Source organism: Sciurus carolinensis, chromosome 16 (assembly GCF_902686445.1).
Source record: "Sciurus carolinensis chromosome 16, mSciCar1.2, whole genome shotgun sequence".
Taxonomy (NCBI): Eukaryota; Metazoa; Chordata; class Mammalia; order Rodentia; family Sciuridae; genus Sciurus; species Sciurus carolinensis.
The window spans coordinates 16,179,030-16,202,555 of record NC_062228.1 but is presented as its reverse complement, the minus strand read 5'-3'; the positions used below and the strand labels follow the sequence as shown (position 1 = coordinate 16,202,555).

Genomic DNA, 23,526 nt, shown 5'->3' with positions numbered 1-23,526 from the left:
ACCACTACCCCCACCAGCTGTTTTCCAGAACTGTCTCATATAATTACTCCTCACTGCAAGGGAACCTGACAGTGAATTTAGCTGGGACATTGTTGCTGTGAACAAAATTGCATTTTCTTTAGCAAAGAAGATGGCAGGAAATGGATATTGGAAAGGTGACTAATAGTGACACAGTGGGGAATGAGAAATACTGATCTGGCTGACTCATAGAACCTCTATAGAGGTAGAATTACTCAGAAACTGAAAGCTCTCACCTGGAGGTTGGAAGCTTCAGGTTGTCATCCAGGACCTTAATGAGGACAGGGATGTATGAAGCACACCTTGATAATTCATATAATTAAATGAATTTCTATAGGGTATATACAGCTCTTGTTGAGAATCTACTGTAGAAAAGGGAGTCAAGAAAGGACAGTGTTTTTCATTCATTATTAAGATCTCCAAAAGTCTCAGCAAATATATCGTTGTTATGTAAGTTGTTAACAACTGGGAAGATTGGGTGAGGAAAATACAGGCCCTCTATACTATCTTTGCAGCTTCTCTGAGTTTAAAATTATTTCAAAATAAAAATGTATTGGGGCTGGGGAGATAGTTCAGTCGGTAGAGTGCTTGCCTTGCAAGCACAAGGCCCTGGGTTCGATCCCCAACACCAAAAAAAAATGTATTTAAATCACAGCATTAATCTACAAAACTGAGGGACTAGGGGTAGAGCATGTGCTTAATATGCTATACTGGGTTCAACCCCCAGGAGCAAGAGCAAATTCTTTAAGTGCACACATCCTTCCCGAGTGAGAGAGAGGGAGACAGAGGAAGAATATATGTGTGTAAAGTAAAACATCTGGCTATCGGAGAGGAGAAATAGAAACTCCAGATTTCTCACATCTGTGTGTAGCCAATGAAAGCAACATTGCTTGTCTCACCAGTACTAAAATAATTTGTGACCATGGAGAATTTTTGTCACCTTCCAAATGCCATGTGAATGAAAAACCTCTCTTGTACTCTCCGAACTATCTTTAGTCTGCTTTCACTGAACCTTATAAATTGTGCTTACTCAGTGAATAAAGAAAAGGAAATGGGGTGGGATGAATGTAAGATTCCTTTTCCTAGTGCATCCTTGAGACCAGGTGTGTTAAATCTTGTAATCGTAGGTGTAATTATAATCAGGGGCACTTTAATGAGAAGCGGAGATAACCACAAAGCTTTCAATCTGGGATTTCTCTTTACAGCTCTGTTTTGCCCCCAGGAACAGCTGAAATGAAAATGCTGCTTTGTTGATGAAGTTTTATGTTTTTTATTTCCTTCTAATCACCATCTCTTAAGCTATGGAGTGCCAAAAGATAATACCTGGTTTCTGTGAATTCTCTGTTGTTTGTGGATATGCTGGCCAAGGACCTCTGTGGTTATAGCAACTGGAAAGAGCAGTAGAGCAGATAGATTGGAACCAAGAAGGAACACATCACCAACCTGACTCATGAGGTTTTTTTTCACTTCTTTCATATTTCAAAGTAGCCAGTTTTACATAATCAACACAGTATTCATACTGGAAGCAAACACTACACTCACTTTCTTACTGAAAAACCTGTTCTCTGCTTAGCTTTGTTTTAGTTTTATGACTGTGTCTATTTGTAATATAGCCTAAAGCTTCATTACAAGCTAGAAGGAACCCTCTTTAAGCCCATTTTACCTTACTCTTGCTGAAAAATAAGCTTACTAGGAATACCCGGGAGAGGAGACATGTCCAGGCGAGCAATTTGTGTTGGTCTCAATGTTAAAAATAGGCCTTTTCAACACAGAGAAATGATCGTAAGCAACAGAATGAGGGAAGCGTTCTTTTTTTTTTTTTTTTTTTTTTTGTGTTGCTGGGAGTCGAACCCATGGCCTTATGCTTACAAGGCAAGCACTTTACCGACTGAGCTATCTCCCCAGCCCCGAGGAAAGTGTTCTTAACCACCTGCTCTTCACAAGTTTGATCTTTGCAAGTGACTTTGTTTACTCTACTTATTATTAAAATTTAGAACATCTGTTTTTATGAATTTGTTACAAAAACAATAATTGGGGCAGTAATAGCTGAGCACTAACCCATCACACTGGCCTACCTTCAGATAACATCCATAAGTCAGGCCATAAAGCCGGGCACAGTAGAGCATGCTCTGGTCCTAGCTACTCAGGGGGCTGACACAGGAGAATCACAAGTTTGAGGTCTGCCTCAGCAATTTAACAAGGCCCTCAGCAACTCTACAAAACCCTGTCTCAAAATAAAAAGGGCTGAAAGTGTAGCTCAGTGGTAAAGTTCCTGGCTTAATTCCCAGTACCAAGGGGGTGGAGGCAGGGGAAGCAAAACTTTAGAAGCATTTTCAGGAGCAAGAGTTTGGAATAGGCTGGGGATATAGCTCATTCAGTAGAGTGCCTGCCTTGCATGCACAAGGCCCTGGGTTCAATCCCCAGCACCACACACACACACACACACATAAAAATAGAGTTTGGGATTAGTTATTAATTGATTGCTGGGTCAGGTTATGACCCAAACCCATGTCTCCACTCTGCAGTGACTTTAATTCCTTCCTTTGAGCCCAGTATTAAACTAAGATGGCAGAAGCCTCTTTCTCATACCATTATAAATGGTGGTTTTACTAACCTTGCTTCATCTGGAGGGCATGACTGTTTACAGGGTTGATATTAATAACACCAGGTATTTAATACGAAATTATTATTGTTGGATGTTATTCACAGCGTCACAGGAGACAGGGGCATAGAAAGATTTAAAAATATATTGTGAATAAAATGTCTGTTACCCCCAAACACTTCCTCCTTACTCAGACTTCTGAATTGCATTTGTTCCATTTCTGTGAGAGAGAAGGCTACCCTGGGTTTAAAAAAAAAAAAAAAAAAAATTGCATAGATTTTGAGCATGATACTCTGCTTTTTAATTACAGAAGGTGCTCATGGTCCATCCAGAAGATTTAGTGCCTGTGTCCCTAGTTCACCTTGTGCCTGTCTCTCCAGACCAAATGGGAACTAGGATATGATGCTTAATCTTTGACACAGCACAAATGGCAAGTTTTAAGTGAACAGACAGGCCAAATGGAAAGTTCCCTTCCTTTTTTTGTTATCCTGAAAGTTATTTGGACAACATTTGGTGTGTTTTGTGCTATGGGCACAGTAAATGGACCAGTGCAGTGTCTTTCCCAGAATGACTTCTATGGACTTTGATTCTTTTGAGCAAATAGAAGGCTTCATATGGGAAGCAATAAAAAAAAACACATATAAAAATGGCGACTTCTCCCCTTTCTTCTCCTCCCTTTTCCCTTCTTCCTCCTCCTCTATCTCCTCCCTCCTTTTTTTCTCCTCCCCCATGTTCCATACCACATCCTCTAGCCTTAGGAAGTTAAGAGGAGCAATGGTTCTGACCTGCTTACCTTGAAAGACATCAGTTCTCATATTTGAATAGAGAAAATAATGATGGAGTCTAGAATAATTTTTCAGACTTTAGACTTGGTGGAAGTTCTGATCTTGATGCAAATCCATGAACCTCTCTGAATGTCATTTTCACATCTGTCCTACCTGCTTGTGTCAAGAGTGAGATGGGATAACATGTGAAACTCTGCATACTGTGAAGAGTTGTAAATATACAAGACAACTCTTTTTTTTTTGGTACTGGAGATTGAACCCAGAGGCGCTTAACCACTGAGCCACATCCCAAACCCTTTTTAAAAATACTTTGAGACAGGGTCTCACTGAGTTACTTAGGGCCTCACTAAGTTGCTGAGGCTGGGTTTCAGCTCTTTATCCTCCAGACTCAGCCTCCTGAGCCACTGGGATTACAGGTGTGTACCACTGCTCCCAGCTGTATAAGACAACTTTGATGATGAGTACCACTAATTATCATTATGATTGTCATCATTACTACCACCACCATCATCACTTCTACTATAACCGGGTGGTTCCTTAAATTTTAATTTTTTGTGGGGTGCTGGATATCAAACGCAGGGCCTAATGCATGCTTAGCAAGCACCGTACCATTGAGCTATATCCCAAGCCCCTTAAATGATTTTTTAACCCACCAAAGATAAGTTTATATTAATCTATCAAATCATATCAATAGAATGAAGATAATTTATTTGATGGCTGAAATTTTTTAAGTTAAATTATTTTTAACTGATACATAAAAACATAAAAATTATACACAGTAGTATAACACGCACTGTTTAGTTACAGATATACATTTGTAATGCTTAAATCTGAGCTGGAACTTTTAGTGCCTTACCTTTTTTTTTTTTTTTTTTTTAAGTTGTAGATGGACACAATACCTTTATTTTATTTATTTATTTATTTTAATGTGGTGCTGAGAATCAAACCCAGTGCCTCACATGTGCTAGGCAAGTGCTCTACCACTGAGCCACAACCCCAGCCCCAGTACCTTACCCTTTATCATGCTGGACTCTCACCATGATTCATCTTAACCTTTAGGAGACAAACTTTATCACTAGGAATTCAGCCTTTAGACTGTTCAAGACTCTAATGAGTGCCATCTCCTCTTTCTCATGATGAATACTGACCTACTCTACTGGGAAAACATAAGACCTTAGATGTTCTGTAGTTATTGAACCAAAGGACAGCATGTATTTGGACTTAATTTGACTATTATTCTCTTTCTTTATTACCTATGGAAGAAGAGGAATGTCATCTGATTTCAGAAAGCAGGCCCTGAGCTAGATGCTTTATCAATTATCTCAGTTATTATCTCAGGAATTCTGGGGGTAGGTGTGGTTATCCCCATTTTTCCAGAGACTAACTGCACAGAGATTAAGCCAACTGCTCTAGGTCTCACTGTTACATTAAGTGGCAGCGCTGGGTTTTAAACTCAGGCCATTTGACCCTTAAGTCTGTGCTCTAGCTGCTATTAGCAGCTAGAAAAAGTTAGCTGTCTCCTGACTTTATTAGGCTGCTCATGGTGTTTTTTGTTGTTGTTTTTGTTTTTGGGGGGTTTTTTTGCAGGGGGGAACACCAGGAATTGAACCCAAGGACACTTAACCACTGAGCCACATCCCCATCCCATTTTTATTTTGAGATAGGATCTTGCTAAGTTACTTAGGGTGAGTTGCTGAGGCTGGCTTTGAACTCTTGATCCTCCTGCCTCAGCCTCCCAAGCTGTTGGCATGCTTATAGGCGTGCGCCACCATGCCCAACTACTGCTTATAAATAAAGAGCACAAAGGAAAAAAATTTTAATAAATAAAAATACCTAAAAAGAAAGAAAGAAGAGCCACAAAGACTGGGTTTGTAGCTCTGGTAAAGCACTTGCCTAGCAAGCACAAGGTGCTAGATTCCATCCCCAGCACCACCAAAAAAAAAAAAAAAAAAAGCACAGGTTTTTTTTGTTTGTTTGTTTTTTGTTTTGGTACTAGAGCTTAAACCCAGGAGCACTTTACCACTGAGCCACATCCCCAGCCCTTTTTGGGTTTTTAGTTTTTATTTTGAGATAGGGTCTCTCTAAGTTGCTTAAGACATCACTAAGTTGCTGAGGCTGGCTTTGAACTTGTGTTCCTTCTGCCTCAGCTTCCTGAGCCACTGGGATTATAGGTATGCACCACTGCACCCAGCCAAAAAAATATATTTTTAAGGCAAGTACTTGCACCAAGGATGAGTAGAAACACACCAACAGTCATAGGCTTAATTTCCCGTGCTGAACATATTTAAAGTGACATTCTAGTCAATTGCATTGAGACTCTTACATTTCTAGTTTATTTTAACTCTATATTTTTGTGAGTAGCAAAGTTTTCATTGCATATCTGTGGCAAGTTGTTGCTAAAAATTTTAATGGCTTTTTACACCTGTTATGTATACTTAGAAGCTTGTCTTATTCTGTTTTGTCTCAAGTCCAGCTTCATTTGCTGTCTTTTACTTCCAAAGAGCCAGTCAGAACAGAAGCACAACTTTTCAAATGTTTATTCCCACATATTAAAATTTGAATGTTTAGTCAGTAATGAATGCCTGTTTTTCCAAGGATTTCCAGTGTCAGTCAAATACAAGCTTTGTACATGGGTTAGCTACTCATACTTAGCCTCAGATTCCAAAGTTGAAGAGGGTTTACAGCTAGATGACCCTGGAGATTTTAGGAACATATTTCTCTCAGTATCTGGGTCAGGAGCCTGAGAGATCAGGGCTGGGCGGATGTCAGGAAGAAAATGGTGCCAGGCTAAGGACAGTTACAGTGTGAGTAAAGTTGGTGACCTGGAGAGAGCCAGGCCCAGGCAGACAGGGATAGTCTTCTGCAAGGCCACTGCTGACGACCAAGGAGGTAAAATGATGGCGTGCTTTTATCAACAACTCAAGACTCTCCTCTTCCCCTTACCTTGCTTTTTCTCCCCACGGTTTTTTGCCTTGTTAGTTCTTTTTGGATAACAATACTATGTTTAAAGTCTTTTACTATCATTCTAGTGAGGTTTTAGGACAGAGCAGAAATACTCCACCTCTTAATCTCTACTTCTCTTGTACTTGGGCTTTATCCTTTGCACCAAAGTTCAGCTTTCTTCTTATGACAGCAGCATGACCCCTGACTGATCCAAAGATACATCATCCCTCCAACACTCAGATTCCCTCCCTGGCCCCAAATGCTGAAACTCCAGGGAAGATACTTAATGTTCCAGCTAATATTGTATGAACTAACTTTAGGCCCTGGTCAGTGCTTTGGACTAGGGAATAGTCCCACAGATTTCCTTAAGTGATTTGGCCAAATAATCATGATGGTGATAGATTTGCGAAATAAAACTGAAAAGATAAGGACCTAGTACCTTACTGCTACTGCTAAACTATAAGTGTTCAGCCTTTTCTAGTGATGACATAAGTGACAATTTGGAAGCCCTAACATTTAAAACTGCTCCCTTTCTGCTTCTTCTGCATAATCATTTTCATAGATCTACATATGTTAGACTGTGGTTTGTCTTCTTCTTCTGCATCATTCTGCAGAATGGCTTCCTTTTTACTCTTCTTATTCTGATCTAAAATGACCAAGAAGATTGTCTTGTTTAGAAATTCAAAGTCACAGAATTTTAGGATATTAGAGGTAGAAGAGACTTTAGAGACTTTCTCTTGGCATGAGTTGCTCCTTTGAAATAAGGTCTTCATGGTCAAATTAAGTTTGGTAAGTGCTCCATACAACTATGTTCCCTTTCTGGAGAGTCAGAGCATCTTAGCCTATTAAGAAGTCTAAGAAGTTCCATAGCAAAGAAAACTGACAATTTCCTGAATTTATTTACTAAGGAACCCTTTTGTTGTCATAAGCATGCTAAGTAACAATGTTCCATGAAACATGCTTTGGGAAAGAATCCTACCATCTTATTTTATGAATGAGGAAACTAAAGCTCATGAAAGACTGTGGTTATAATTTTCCAAGTCTAATGCCAGGAAGAATGAGCACTCATGTCCTGTTGTTGCTGGTGACTTATGTTGGCCAAGTGCTAGAAGTATCATGTCTTCCCCACTCTTCCTTGTTTTTAATTCACTCATCATCCGGAACAAGGTTTGTCATATTATCCAAGGTAACATCAGCAAGGTGAGTTGGCACACAGATCAGGCACCAGGTTTGCAAAAGTATATTCTGCCAGTCTCCTTTAAATCAGACTCAGTGAGCTTTTATTATTAATAGCAAATATTTTGTAGTGCTCCCTTTATTTTGCTAAAATAAAACATATAGCTTCGTAACCTTAACCTACATGCATATTTTTAAAACCAATATAATGCCTCAACTGTATTTTAATGTACAACTATGTAGGCCAGCTCTAACACATAATGAACTGTTCATTTGCGCTCATATTGAGAATCACCCAAATTAATGACTACAGATTAATTCAGATGTCCTGTATTGACAACTCAGAAGTACCATAAATGACATTGAATAGCCTGATTTTTCCAAAATGGTAAATTGTTTTTGGCAAAATTCCAAACAAACTAACATATTCTCTCTCAATTTATATGATAATTGCATTCTTGAAAAGTTCAATGTGTATTAAAACCACCCAGAACTCTGATTTTGAACATTTATTACATGATAGCACTTGGATCTGAGTGCTCTACTTGAATTAATTCATTCAATCTTCATAATAATCCTATATAGGTATGAGTAATGTCCCTATTTTAAAGATGAGAAAACTAAGACAAAGAGGATAAATAAGTTATCCAACAACTGTCAAGTGACAGAGCAGTAGACAAACCCAGGCAGTGCAGCTTCAGAACTTATCCTTACCTCTTCTATGTCCCTGTCATCTGAAGGATTCAGAAACCAAGTCCCCTGGACTTTCCCTCACAGATCATGGTTAACAGATGGCTCCTTCAGATCTTGGAAACCATGATATCCAAAAGGAATACAAGCCAAACACCTGCTTTCAGTGTCTTGACTATCCAAAAGAATGAAGGGAGAACAATAGGCCAGTGTTTGGGCCAGCCTTGGACCAAGGTCCCCTGACCTCTAGGACCTGCCAGCAACTCTTCAGAGAGCAGAGAGAGGAAACAGCCTGGTTTTTCTTTTGCCTTTCCTTGTGTTCCACTATCTTTTGTCAAAATCACAGCCCAACCACGGACTACACCATCCAGCAACTTCCCATACCGTACACATAACTGGAAAAAGCAGGGAGCAGAAAGAAACCAAAAGAGACCAAACACCTTCAGGGCTGCCAGGCTGGGGAGAGAGCATGTTGGAACTTTTCCTCCTATCCTACAGCCTGACTTGGGACTTGTTTCTCCCTCAGAGAGTGATTATGCTGATAATCTGATGGGCCTCTAGGTTGCAAAACCCGTTTATCTTTGCTCCATCCACTGAAAGGAATGAGTCCTTAGTGTACTCTCTCCTTGGGATGACAGAGGATAACCTCCCAGATTGATGCTCCAAAGTTTGTTCCAGCTCATTGCTCATCGTCCCATGGTTGGTTTGCTCATGGCAAATGTGCTCCAAATAAATTCCATGGCCTCCAAGGTTTGGTACTTAGTAATAACATTACTAGCATTTATTAAAAGCACTTGTGTGCTACTAAGCTGTTCACATCCAATATCTCCCTGGGTCCTCCTAAAAACCCTACAAGAGTGCTGGGCACAGTGGCACACACCTGTAATCTGGTGGCTTGAGGTGCTGAGGAAGGAGGATCAAAGCCAGCCTTAGCAACTTAGTGAGGCCCTAAGCAACTTACTGAGACCCTGTCTCAAAAAAATTTTTTAAAGTTGCTCAGTAGTTAGGCACCCCTGGGTTTAATCCCTAGTAACAAAAAAAGAAAGAAAAAACCCTATAAGATAAATATGCTTATTAACTTTATTTACAGATAAGAAAATTGAAGCCAAGAAAGTTTACATTTAGATGCTCAAGTCACACAGCCATTAGAAGTAGAACTGAGGGCTGTCTTACTGCCAGCCTGGTTGCTCTGAAGAAACTCCTCAGAACTGACCTGAAACTAAACTTGAGGAAGAGCTGAACTGTTACAGGTGTATTGGAACAAAGATGGACTTCTGGGACTTCTGTCCTTTACCACTGGGCTTTCTTCTCTCTGGTTCTCCTGGATCAACTGATATTCATTCACTTACTAATAATGAGGAAACTAGAGAGATCTTCTGAAGGGCCAGTCTGCTAAAGTTCAATCCTCAGGTAATATTTTTTCAGTGTGTTTTGTGATTGATAATATAAAGACCAAGCAGGCGATTAGCTCAATCTGTGGAGCGCTTGTCAAGCGTGTGCACTGGCCTGGGTTCGAATCCCCAGCACCTCAGAAGGAAGCAAGAAATGATAATATAAAGACCAAACTCATTAGCAAGATTTATAAGACCCTTCATACTCTGGACCCATCTGTTTTCTATGGCTTTTTCTCCCATATGTCCCCCAGATGCCCCAAAGCCCTCATGGCAGCCCACAGTACTATGCCTCCATATCTTGGTCCATATGTTCTCATGCCTCAAATGCCTTTTTCCCCCCACCTATCAGTGTGATAAACTTGCCTTCATCCTTCATCTTCAGTGTTACATCCTTTGTAAAAAGTCTTTCCTGATTTCTCAGGTAAAATTAGCCCTTACTTCTCTGGCTTTATAGCACTTCACAGTATTGCCTTGGGATTAGTGTAGTGATCGGTTTACAGGCCTGTGGCAGCAGGAAGCCATAGGCTCTTCCACTTTTACTTCATGAGAGGAGGAGCGAGTGCATGAAATCATTTCTATAAGAGGCATGGAATGCTTCTCTTGAGTTTCTTTGTACTGCCTTTGCAATAGACTTAGATCTTAAACTGGAAAATCTGGGACTTCCAACCTCTTCCAGTGTTCAGGTTTCCCAAGAGCTGAAGTTGTCTGAACAAGTTTTCTTAAGGAGGAAATTTTGACTCCCTTATTTGGAAATGCCTAAAGTTTTGTTTTTTGTTTTTTGTTTTTTTTTGGCAGGGTGCGAGTTGTAGTTGGGTTATAGATATGCTGTCCCCAAATCAGCTGGGGGAAGGAGTCCTGAGGCAGAGTGAGAGAATGAATATTGATGCATAACCAGGATTGGTCTGCATTTCAGAATTTGTCTTCTCCTTGCTAGATACACAAGCTGTTGAAATTTTAGCATGTGTGTTTCCCTTAATTCCTCCACTGGGCAGAGGTTTCTGCTGTAATGTCAGTTTTCCCAGCAACTGAGGCAGCTTTCATTGCCCTTTCATTTTCCTACGAAATTCATGTCAATAGCCTGAGACTTTCTGTGTCTTCAGAATCAGGCTTCACATACACATGTTTAAGAACAAACTCTCCTAATAATTGAGGAAAATATTCAGTCTTAATTCATGAGTCATATGTTTTTCTGATTACTTCTCAATGTGCTTACTCTCTTTTATTATTATTTTCATATTCTGAAGTGGTGCAGATTTAGGGTGTGTTAAGTGAGCAAGGTGGGATAAGTCAAACATGAGAAGCTGTATAAATCACAGTATAAAATTATGAAGTTTGGGAACAGTAAAATATACTGTATTTATATGTAATTCTTCTTCTAAAAGTTGCCACAAAAACTGAATTGGAAGCTTCATGTCCTCATGAAATTTCCTTTATTTTTAATGTGTCTTAAAGACTTTTTGAATATTAAAGTCTTCCAATTGAATATTAAAGTCTTCCAATTGAATATTAAAGTATTCCAATTCCAATATATATATATATATAGACCACTCCAAAAGGAAACTTCTTTGCTGATAACTATGAAAGTTTTAAGAAGTAGAATAGGTTGTGTCTACATCATTTCACCCTTGTAATTGATAGATTGTTTCATAAGCAGAACCAAGACGGTGACCTCTTCTTTTGAAACCATGGTGCATCTCCTACTGAGTCTCCTATCCAGTATTTTTCCCCCAAATTCTGCCTTACTGCATCTTTACTATTATTATATTATTAGAGTTTTCCTGGGGAACACCTAAGTGTTATAGGTTACTAGAGTCAGCTGGGGGGCATAAAAAGAAAGTTTTTTTTAAAGGTCTAAGCCCAACCTCTGAGATTCTGAGTCTTAGCTGTAAGGTGAGTCTCAGGCATTTTAAAAGTTCTTCAGGAGATTTTAATGTGCAGCACGGGTGGGGATTCCCTGACTAGAAACCATGAATCACTCAGAAGCAGTGGTAGACCCTCTGGGCAGTGTAGTTGTACTTTTCTGGTTGGGGTGAGGTTTGTGCTCTTCAGCATGGTACATGCCATGTATAAATTAGCACATAATACAGATCCTACCAGGGTCTCTGATGGATGCCTCATAACTAATTTTCTCTGATTTTTGGTCTAACCCTTAACCTTATTTCTGAATCATCATACACAGAGCATTGAATTCCACTGATCAAATGCCCTAAGACTATGGCCTACGCTTCCCCTACCCATTGAGCATGACCAGGCCAAGCTAGACTCAAGGCTGTGTGACCAGGGTAAACCTGGGATGATTCATGATGCCCCAACACTAACTGACACCCCACAGGAAACCCATGCCTTAGAATCCGCCCCTTTTCCCTCACCAGCCACGCACCATCAAAATAAAGACGTTTGGGGCTGGGGATGTAGCTCTGTTGGTAGAGCGCTTGCCTCGAAAGCATAAGGCCCTAGTTCAACCCGCAGCACCGCAAAAAAAAAAAAAAAAAAAAACTTGTTTAAGTTTGATGATACAAGGGAAAGACCAAATTCTCCCCATAGTATCTTCCTGCATATCAAATTTCCTAGTAATACACATGTTTAAAAGTAGGGTTTATGGAGCTTAACCAGACAGATACAGGTTTGAATTCTAGCTGTGTATTCTCAAGCAAATCACAAATCTCTTTAAACCCCTTTCCCTGATTTGTAAACTGGGACTAATAATACCTACCTCATAGGACTGGATGAGATAATGTATAGAAAGAGCTTAACACGATGACTGGGTGTAGTAACCACTCAATAAGTGGTAGCAATGGCCATTTTCAGGTGCTGTCTAGTTCCACACTGGAGTCTTAGGCGCAGAAAAGAAACAGTATTGTGCTGCCCTCAGCAGGTATCTGCATGGAGATCCTCATGGCCAGAGACAGTGTAGCCTCCCCCCTGCCCCCAGCATTACACTTTGAAGGATAAAGCATGGTGGCACATGCCTGTAATCCAGCAACTCAGGAGGCTGAGGCAAGAGGATCACGAGTTCAAAACCAGCCTCAGCAGACTAGTGAGATACTTAGCAACTCAGCAAACTTTGTCTTTAAATTAAATATTAAAAATTGGGGGCTGGGGTTGTGGCTTAGTGGTAGAGCACTTGCCTACCATGTGTGAGGCACTGGGTTTGATCCTTGGCACCACATCAAAAATAAATTAATTAATTAAATAGAGGTATTGTGTTCATCTACAACTAAGAAAATATTTTTGAAAAAAGGGATTGGGGGGCTGGGGACAGAGCTCAGTGGTTAAGTGCCCCTGGCTTCAATCTCTGGTTCCAAAAACTAAATGAAATATAAAAAGGACTGGGGATGCAGGTCAGTGGCAGAGTACTCCTGGGTTCAAGCCCCAGTTACACACACACACACACACGCACACACACACACACACAGAGAGAAAGAAAGAAAAACGCAAGCAAGCAAACTGAGTTTGCAATCACTTTCTCAGGATGTTGCTGCTGATCTCTACCCCAACAAGCCTCAGCCCGCTGCCTTTGCACAGGCTTTAGCCATTTTCCTTGTCACCTTTGTTCTATTTCAGTGCCTATGGGGGTGCAGGAAAGCTGCTGCCTTCCTCAAATTGCTATTTAAAGACATTCTGAAAGATGCTGCCATCACTGTTCTACTGCTATGGCAGCTGCCACTCCTGTCCCTGCCACAGTGAGCCACAGGGTCTGTGACCTGCTGAAGCCTTGGATAGCATGCCTCAGCAGGAGCTGGGTCAGGAAGTCTGACTGCTCACTTTTTGTTTAGGACCCCTGATCTGTCGCCCCTACCAGGAGCTAACTGCCAGCTGTGATCTTGTTCTTTCCCCAGACTGCCTTGCCTGTCTATATCCCTGTAAGCATTTTTGGCACTTGACCAGTTAAATGTTTTCCCTTTCTCTTCAATGAAAAAGCATGCACGATATCCCCCATCCCCTTCCCACCCCATCTCCAGTTCATAGTTGGGATGTTCTCGCCTTTTAACAGCTAGATACATCCAGAAAGGGTGAAAGTGCCATTTATCTCTAGGTCTAGCATAGAAAAATACTTTGAAAATAAAAGGTTTTTGAAAGGCTTGGTAACCTCCGGTTGGTAATAATGTCACCTTGGACTTCAGCATGTGTGAGATTCTCTATCCATCAGGCATGGATAGAAATCCCTTAGACATGTGTGATCCTGCCTTTCTTTGCTGACCTTCCCAGTGCTTTCAGTGAAGTGTCTCAAAAGCCTGGGCTTTCTGTTTCAATTGGCACTAATTTCTTTTTCATAAACCCATCAAAGTGAAGGTTTGAGTTTTTCAGTGGAGCATTATTCCCCTTCAGGCCAGAGCTCCCTGAATGAGGTCCAGATTATCTGCCTCCATTTTGCCCCCAGTTTGTTTCCTGTCCATTATCTTAGAGAGGCCACTTGCCTTCCAAACCCTGAGTCCATCTCCTTCCTGCTTGCCTAGCAGAATTCTTCCCAGTGCCCTCAGTTCTGCACAGCAGCACAGTCAGAGTGTTCCAATGCGCTTGACACCACCACCACCTGACTCACACTGGCCCGATGCTGCACTCACATCGAGTCTGTTTTCCTGGTTTATCCCCCTCTCCCTCTTCTAGCTCCCGTTCACTTACTGGTTGGCGTGGCCTTCTAGTTTTGGCTCTGTCCTCTACTTGTTTTCAGAGATGTACCTTTACCCTTGTTTTCTTAGCTCCTTAATGGTAAACCAAATTTCCTCAATGTGGTGGTAATAATACTTTGAATTACATTATCACTTTGCTTATGATAACAAAATACTCTCACATACTTTATCTCTGTTGACCCCTATCACAAGCTTGTAAGGTAGGCAGTATATGTGCTTCATGCTCCCCACTTTATAATGGTAAAAACAGCAACCACTTGTAGATGCAAAATAGTGTGGTTGTTAATAAAGAACACTGACTTTTCTGGTGCAGTGGTACACACATGTAATCCCAGCTACAGAGGAGGCTGAGGCAAGAGCATCACAAATTCAAGGCCAGCCTGGATGACTTAGTGAGGGAACTTGCCTTAAAATAAAATGGGCTGGGGTAGAGCACTTGCCTTGCATGTATGAAACCCTGGGTTCAATCCCTAGCGCTGCAAAAAAAAAAAAAAAAAATGAACACTGGCTCCAGGTTTGACAGAGGCACAGAGGACAAAATGGTCCCAGCTACATGGGAGACCCGCTGCCAGGGTTTGAATCTTGGCTCTGCCTGTTACTACCTGTGTGGTCCTGAGGAAATTGGAGATAGTAATAGTACCTTTTTCATTGCATTGTGAGGATTAAATGTTAATATAGCTGTCTCAAACCATACCTGGTACATACCAAGTACTATGTAAGGATTAGCTATCATTATCCATTCATTTGTTCATTCCTTCCTCAAAGAATTACCAGGCACGGTTTTTAGGCCTCAGTGATAATGAGAGTAACAAGCTAGATGCTGCCCTGGCCTCACAGGATGTCAGTATTTGTCTTGGAAACTGACAGACCACCACTTCCTTAGCACCCACCATAAGCATGTCCTTGGATCCTTGGAAATAAATTATTACAATAACAAAACCTTCAAAAAGAGGCAGCAGTATCTCCATTTTACAGATGAGATCACCAGGTTCTGAGGTGGAAAATGTTCGCTCAGGATTCCCTAGCTGAGGATTGGAAGCTCCAGGATTCACTTTACAGGTTGCCTGCCTCCAGCCCACTGGGCTCAGCTCTACATATCTGCCTTCCCCACTTAGCATAGTCCCTTGCACACAATTTGGGACGTATTTGCTAAGTTGTTCTCTATTGTTAATCCTGGACTCCCTGCCCCATAACTAGTCTCATCCATTCACTTTCACTTCCCTCAAACACAAAATCACACAGGTTTTGACATGGAGGCACAGAGGTCAAAGTGAGGGTTCTTAGGAGTTGGACCAAAGCCAGATGTAGGGACCCCATACTGTTGCCCCAGCTATTCAAAAGACTGCTGCAGGAGGATCACTTGATTCCAGGAGTTCTGGGCCAACCTGTGCAACATATTGAGACCCCTTATTTAAAAAAAAAAAAAAGCTGGGAGCTTCCTGACAGATTCATATTGCATCCAATGCTTATTCCAGCATGTTTTTAAACAGAAGAAATCAGGTTCTGGGTTCTCTTCCTCCTCTCGGTCCCAAACTAGAGAATCGTTTTCTCTGCCAGGATAGTCTCCAACTACTGACTCCAATTCACCTTCTTCCCCCCCCCCTTCTCTCCTGATGTATGTATGTAAGTATGTATGTATGTATGTATGTATGTATGTGTGCATATTTTATTTATTTGTTTATTTTTTGGTACTAGGAATTTAACCTAAGAGCTTTACCCCTGAACTACATCCCCAGGCCTTTCGTTTATTTTTTATTTTGAGACAGGGTCTCGCTAAGTTGCTTGGGCCCCTTAAATTGCTGAGGCTGGCTTTGAACCTTCAATCCCACTGCCTCAGTTTCCAGAGTCACTGGAATTACAGGTATGCTCCTCTGTGCCCAGCTCTCTGGTTTTTATTTCAGTGTCTAACTTCCTGTTATTCCTCTTTTGTCTTTGTACCCAGTACTTATTTCTTAGCCACAAAGGTAGACATTGGTGGTTGATGGGATTGTGTGGAATTTAGTTTCTTTCCTTCTGATCTTTTTTTGCCTCATTTATGAATTCTAAAGAAAATTGAATTTCTAAGTACAATTAGTGTATGCTAGCATTTAACTTTTTATCTTTAAATATTTAGGAACCCATTTCCCCCTCAAATATTAAGAGATTATAGATAGATTGAGGGTGTGACTCTGGAGTAGAGTGCTTGCCTAGCATGCATGAAGCCCTGGGTTCAATCACCAAAACAGAAAAAAAAAAAAGGAAAAAGAAATTATAGATGGAAAAGCCTCTGCTAACACATCTTTCTATGAGTCTTTCTTCCTGTAAGTGTCTTATTTGTAATCATTTTTTAACAATGACAGAAGAATAGCGGTTTTATGAACCTAAGTTCCATTAGTAAACCACCATGAAATATATATATATATATATATATATATATATATATATATATATATATATATATATTTTTTTTTTTTTTTTTCTTTTTGCAGTACCAGGGATTGAACCCAGAGGTGCTCTACCACTAAGCTATAGCCCCAGCCCTTTTTTATTTTTTTGAGACAGGGTCTCACTAAACTGCTAAGGCTGGCCTCAAATTTATAAACCAGGCACAGTTTATTCATATAAATGAATCTCTTCATTATTAAATGTCCTTACTAATGGAGCTCATATTAGGGAGGTAGTATGACTGGAGATACTTTTTTTCTTCCTCTATTTTCCAGATATTTTGGATTGTGGTTATTTGGTTTTAGAAGCAAATAAATAAATTTTGGAACTATAAAGAAGAAAGATATCTGCCATTTATTTCTTCTTTTGATTTTAACTCAAAGAAAAACCACTTCAGGGATGTCCCAGTCCAGCATATTCAAAGAGTCAAATGTTTTCCTGCTCTTCCATTGAAAGTGCACCTGTGTGCCTAAGGCAGTTTTTCCGCTCACACTGTTCCCTTTTCAATCAGCTCTGCCTGTTCTGGGCTTTTCTCAGCCACATCTAACCCTAAACACTGCCCTTGTCCTGGAAGCTTCAGCTTTGTGTGTTTCTGGGAACCTGCACCTGCTGTATTTATCCGAGGACACCGCACTCTCTAAATTCTCTTGATAAGGTACTGCAGCCTCTTCCAAAGAGTTTTCAGTCAAGGAATCTGGGTACTTCTTTAAGATAGCTTTGGCCAGGGTCTAGGGATTTATAGCTCAGTGGTAGAGCATAGGCTTAGCATACATGTGGCAGTAGGTTTGATTTCCCAGCATCACCAAAAAGAAAGTGGGGGGGGGGGTGATAATCCCTGGCCAAAGAACTTTCTTAGATGATAAAAATGTTTCTTTGAACCACCTACTGCACTAAACTGAGCCAGCTCTTCCCTGGATGAGAGGCAGCCACCTCCACTCACACTTAAACCCCTCCCTCTCCCCATTTCCCTGGGGAATCCTTGGGTTTGATACAGACAGGGATGAATGGCAGGTGTGTTTAAGTGTTAATGAGAGGTTGCCTCTGCTGGATTGCCTATATCCTGCCCACCTCAGAGGCTCCTGTGAGTAACTTTACCTTTGAACTCTCCTTGTATTCAGCCCCTGATCCATGGGATTTGGTGACAATCCCCGGCTGGCAGGAAGCTTTGATCCTTGGGGAGTCCAGAGGAAGTCCTGTGATGTATGGGATCCCTAGAGTTACAGGGATTGGGGAGAAGCCTACAAGGGTGGGTTGCTAAGATAGACCCATTAATTAAGAAGGAGCCTTTGCTTAACCCTGTTACCTAAAAAGGAGATCCGGTGCCTGCTAACAGGGCAGCATCCCTCACAGTTGAAGTGATGTTTGCACAAATATTATTGTTATTTTAAGGACACAACAGTGCCCAAGGGGAAAATTCCTACCCACACCCAAGAAAGAATGGAATACTTCAGAACTTCCGATTTATTAAGGCGAAGCCACCTTACTTTTTGTTAGGAGGCTGGGGTTAAAAAAATCTCTAATGTGCAGCTCACCAGCTGAAAGATTCCTGTAGAGTTGAGACAAAAGAGGAGCATGTAATAAACAGTGGAAACTCTAGAATTTCTATAAGTGAGATGTGTTGAGCTGTAATCCACTGGAAAGTGTAGGAGAATTGTCTTCAAGCTGGTTTTGCTTTGAAACTGCCTTTGTTTGAGGTGTTTTGGAGGTGAAGAGACTCACCAAAGCTTCCCTGGTGCCACCCAATTAATATGAGAATGAAGGCCTTCTCATATACAGGGCCTTGCTCCTCCACCACCCACCTCCAGAGGTGAAATGACTTCCTTCACTTCCACAAAGTTGTGTGCATCTCTCTCTCAGAGTGTGTGCCTTTTCCCTGCCCCGCTGTGGCTGCCAGAGGGGCAGTGTATGCATTATTCATCCTTTTCTGTCACCAGCACATTGCCAGGACAGGAGGGAGGCCCTCTGAATAATGATTACTGTGTGAGTGAGTGGTAGTGAGAAGACAGCTGCAGGGAGTCATTGCCTTCCAGGGAATCATCTCATGTTCACTCTCAGCCTGAGGAAAGAACTTTCTCACCTAAAGATAAGTTATAAAAGGGCAGGAGGGATAGTGCCCTAGTTAGGGCAAGGACACAACTCCCATTCTGTCTCTGAAGCTCTCTGAGAAAGCCCAAGAGATAACCACCCTGCAGGCATCTTTGTGAGATTGGCCCCCAATCAGTTAAGTGACTGAGGCACTTAACATGGTGACATTGGACAAGGAGCATGGAGAGTGGTCTGCAGGGCTGACTGTATAATCTGTGCAGCCCAGTGCAAAATCAAAATGTTAAAAGAAAAAGAAAAAAATTCCTTTAATAGTAATAAAATATGAACTTTTTTCTTTCTTCTACAGTTTCTCTCTCAACTTGTCACAGTGTTTATTATTTGCTATTAATGTTATTCTAAGTAGAGAGAAACTAAAATGTGAAATTACCAGCATCAGTTTACTGCTCATCTTTATTTTGTGAGATACCAATTTTAAATGCAAATGTAAGAACCTTTAACTTGTAGGCAGAATCACCAAAATTACAGAATTTGTATGATACATGCACCTGCTACCAACACTATCTTTGCTTTAATGATAACAAGAAATGAAAAGGTCAGGCACAGTGGTGCACACCTGTAATTCCAGCTACTCAGTAGTAGAACATCCCTGGGTTCAATCTCCAGGACAAAAAAAAAAAAAAGAAAAAAAAAAAAAAAACACTGTAGATATCCTTCTTCCTTCTATGTCATATTTTTTGATGTTAATATTTGGCTAAAACATGCCAGTAAATAAGTAAAAAAGGATTGATGGGGTTCCTGTTCATCCACGTTTCTTAGAAAGCTATTGCCATCTTTCTGTGTTAGATGCAAGTTCTAGTTGGAGTGGAAAGTATGGCCTCTCCAGGCTGTCAGCACCTCCATTTGCTTAATTGTATGTGTAACGGACAAGCTGACCTTGTACTTGCTTGAGTCTTGTCCCACACATAAGTACACCAGAATCCTGTGCTCATGGGCATGGTGACCTATAGGCAAATGCACTGACACACAAATAGCACCAGTCTCCTCTGCTCACATTCATGCTCCATTGTCTCATTGAACTTCACTTACAAAGCACAAGTTCAAAGACAAAATTAAGAACTTCAAGATTGCAATAGCAGATCATTAAACCAAGCAGCATGAGGCCCCTCACCACAGAATCTAGTGTGACTTCACAGGTCACATAGTCATGAAGCCAGCCCTATTTGTCTGGCATTACTCAGTAGATATTCTTAGAATTTGGGCTTTTACAAAGTCAGAGACTGACCAGCAATGACATACATGCCTTCTTCATTCTTGGGTATTTTATGATACCTGCCATGTGCAGATATGAGGCACTATGGCTATTATACCAGAGTGAAAAAGGCAAGATCTGGCCTCAGTGTCAATAGTGCCTATGATTTATAAGAACATTTTAAAATTACACAGTATTCATTCCCCAGTTCCAATAAATAAATAAAATCACCCAATAATATTTAAATCATAATTGTGATGGGGGCTACAAACAGAACCACAGGAAGGGTAGGAAGGCTTAACTAGGTGGAGTTAGGGAAGGAATTCCTGAGGACTCAATGGCAGTTTAGGCAGAGGGTGGAAGAGTTGTAGGGTGAAGAGGAAGCACACATCTTCCACTAGGGAACAGTATGTGCAAGGGCCTTGATGTAGGAAGGAGCTTTGCTCAGGAAAGGAAATAAAGAAGGTCCACACAGCTGGACACAGGGTCCCCACAGCCAGAGGGAGACCAGCTGTGACAAAGGCAGGTCCCAGGTAGCCTTTTCCCCTGCTTTCCTCCAATTCCCCAATACCCACACTACAAACATCACCAAAAGATGGAAAGGCTCATTCTATATTCCCATAGCAAGTCCAAGATGTTGTGCCACACATGTGTGCTTATGTGAAATGCCCCAGGGACCCTGGGACCAGACCACATGCTTGTCACTCACCAAATTCACTTCTCATCATTTCTACTTGCCATCTTCAGTTCACTACCTGTTGCTAAAATGTGCCTTCCCTTCCCTCTGAACGCTCATCACTTTCTCTGCTTTTTATAGGGCCTTTACCCTATAAAAGGCACATTGTCTTCTCTTTCCTTTTCCTGATGGTAAGCCTTTTAAGAATATGTTCTGTTCTGTTAAATGGACTTAACAAAAATCTTTGCTTAGTAGTTAATTCACTTATATGTATGCCTATTTATTTATTTTCATTTTATTTTTTGGTACTAGGGATTGAACCCAGGACACTTTACCATCGAGCTACCTCCCAAGTCCTTTTTATTTTTTTATTTTGAGTTAGGGTCTTGCTAAGTTGCTAAGGCTAGACTTGAATTCTCCTGCCTCAGCCTCCTGAGTAGTTATCATTAAAGGTGTGTGCCACCACAGCCAGCACCTCTTCATTTTTAATAGGTAATATGCTCATAAAATATAATATTAAAAAGGTACAAAAGGGGGCTTGGGTGTAGTTCAGTACTAGAGCATGTGCTTAGCTTGCACAAGACCCTTAGTTTGATCCCCCACATGGGGTGGAGGCTGTCCTCTGAGGAATCTGGAGTAAAAGAGAACCCATTTTATTTGTTTGTCTGTTTGTTTGTTTACCAGAGATTGAACCTAGGGGTGCCTTACCACTGAGCTATGTTAAATTTATTAAAAATTTAATAACATTTAAAAATATATTATTTTTTTATTTTGAGACAGGGTTTCCCTAAGTTGCTAAGTCTGGTCTCGAACTTGCCATTCCTCCTGTCTCAGCCTCCAGATTCACTGGGATTATAGGCATGTGCTCCTGTGCCCAGCAAGAGCCTGACTTTTTAATGTGTATGCATGTGGGATATTTTATTTATTTTTATTTATTTATTTATTTATTTCGGTGTGTGTGTTTTGTACTGTATTAGCTTTTCAATAAAAATACAAAATAAGGGACCAGGATTGTGACTCTGATAGAGCACTTGCCTAGCACATATGAGGCACTGGGTACCTCAGTACCACATTAAAAAAATAAATAAAGTGTATATATATATATATATATATATATATACACATACACACACACACATATATATGTATATATACACACACATATATATATATATAAACAAAATAAGAACACAGACTCCAGACATTAGAAACCTGATTTTACCAGCTTTTTATTTAATTTAATTTAACTTAAGGGGGCATTGAAGATTGAACCCAGAGCTTCACATACGCTAGGCAAGCACCCCGACCACTAAGCAACTTCTCCAACCCTCTACCAATTTTTGCCTGAGTTAACTTTAACCTGCTAACTATAATAAGTTTTCTTATCTATACAATGGAGCTGATAACCTTCCTTTATATGACTGGCATAAAATTAAGAAATATATAGAAAGTACCTAATATAGTACCTAATCCAAAAAACAGTAGGTTTTGAGGCTATAAACCGTAGACCAGAAGTAACCCTGCAGTTAGCTGCAGGCAAGTCAGATGACTCCTTGTGACCTGTTATCTTCTGTCCATAGTTTGATCAGATGGTCCCTAAGTCTCCATTACTGAGTTTCCCTATTTCTTTGAAATCTGCTTCTTGCCAGCAGTTCTCACTCCCAAGCCAGGAGGATTTTTTAGGGAAATAGTAGGTCCTGGAGGCAGGTGATTTTGGCACCCTTCCAAATTCCATGTCAGACAGTGAGATCAGAGCACTGGTAGTGACAAATGGGTGTGGGTCTGTCCATGTGGTCCTCTTGTTTCCCTTCACGGAGTTGCACTTGGAATATATATATAAAATGAGTGGGGAAAGCATGGAAATGGAACTGTGGTGAAAAATTGTAAAAGTAGGGACAATGAAGGCATAATTGCAAAGAAATAGCCTCCTGGGTTTCATAAGGTAAGCACCTGTGTGGATGTTGGCAGAGGGCTTTCTGGGGACTTGAGAGAAACATGATGGTAATCAGTTGTTTTGAGAGTGGACAGCCTTGCTCATGTGTGGTCCAGAAGTGTCTGCCAGGCTTTGGGATTGAAGGGATGGGTCTGGGATGTACCCTTGATCCTAGAGTAAAGAGGAGCAGCAGTCCCAAAAGCTATGCAGTGAGACATTGGGGTAAAGAGAAACACAAGGGAAACTTGTCTCAGGACAAGTGCCACAGCCACCCCTCCCTGCTGCTCCAACCCAAGGGCCATGCACTATCTTCTTAAGGGAGTCTCTTGGTTTCCTCTCGTAGACAGATGGTCATGACCCTGTCTCTCTCTTGCAGGTGCTGAGGGATGTCCTCAAGGATCTCTACCACCTGTTGAAGCATGTGGTGCATTTGGAGTCTGATGATGTGGCCAGGCTTCATGCCCAGCTGGCCCTGGAGGAACTGGATGAGATCATGAGAAACTTCCTGTTCCCACCACAGAAGCTGGAGAAAAAGATCATGGTCTTGCCATAGACCTGATTCAAGGGACTTGGAGGAGTCCAGGAAGGAGCAAGCAGCCAGAGCAGTGCCTAAGATTTCCAGCAGATGGCCCCACTGCCTCTTTGGCACTGGCAATATGGCTGACCCTGAGGTGACACTGATCACTTGGGTCTTCAGGCCAGCCATCCTAAAGCATCTATTTAAGTCTAGCACTGAGCCTGAAGCATGTGCTATTAAAAGAAAAGATATTATAAATCTCGTTGATCTTCACGTTTTTCACTGTCTTGTAGAATTTAAAGGATGATGTGTCCTAGCTGGCAGTGGTGGTGCATGCCTACAGTCCCTCAGTGACTCAGAAGGCTGAGGCAGGAGAATCCCAGATTCAAGGCCAGCCTCAGCAAGTTAGCAAGACTGTATGTCAAAATAAAAAATTAAAAGA

General features: G+C 41.1%; 1 protein-coding gene across 1 annotated transcript in view; it reads left to right on the top strand.

The window, feature by feature from the left end:
• Positions 1-23,526, top strand: part of Tango6 (transport and golgi organization 6 homolog) — a 171,538-nt gene extending 148,012 nt beyond the window's left edge. The window contains 1 exon segment of the mRNA XM_047530021.1: positions 22,944-23,526. Within this exon segment, the coding sequence (XP_047385977.1) occupies positions 22,944-23,120 (177 nt within the window). The 3' untranslated portion in view covers positions 23,121-23,526.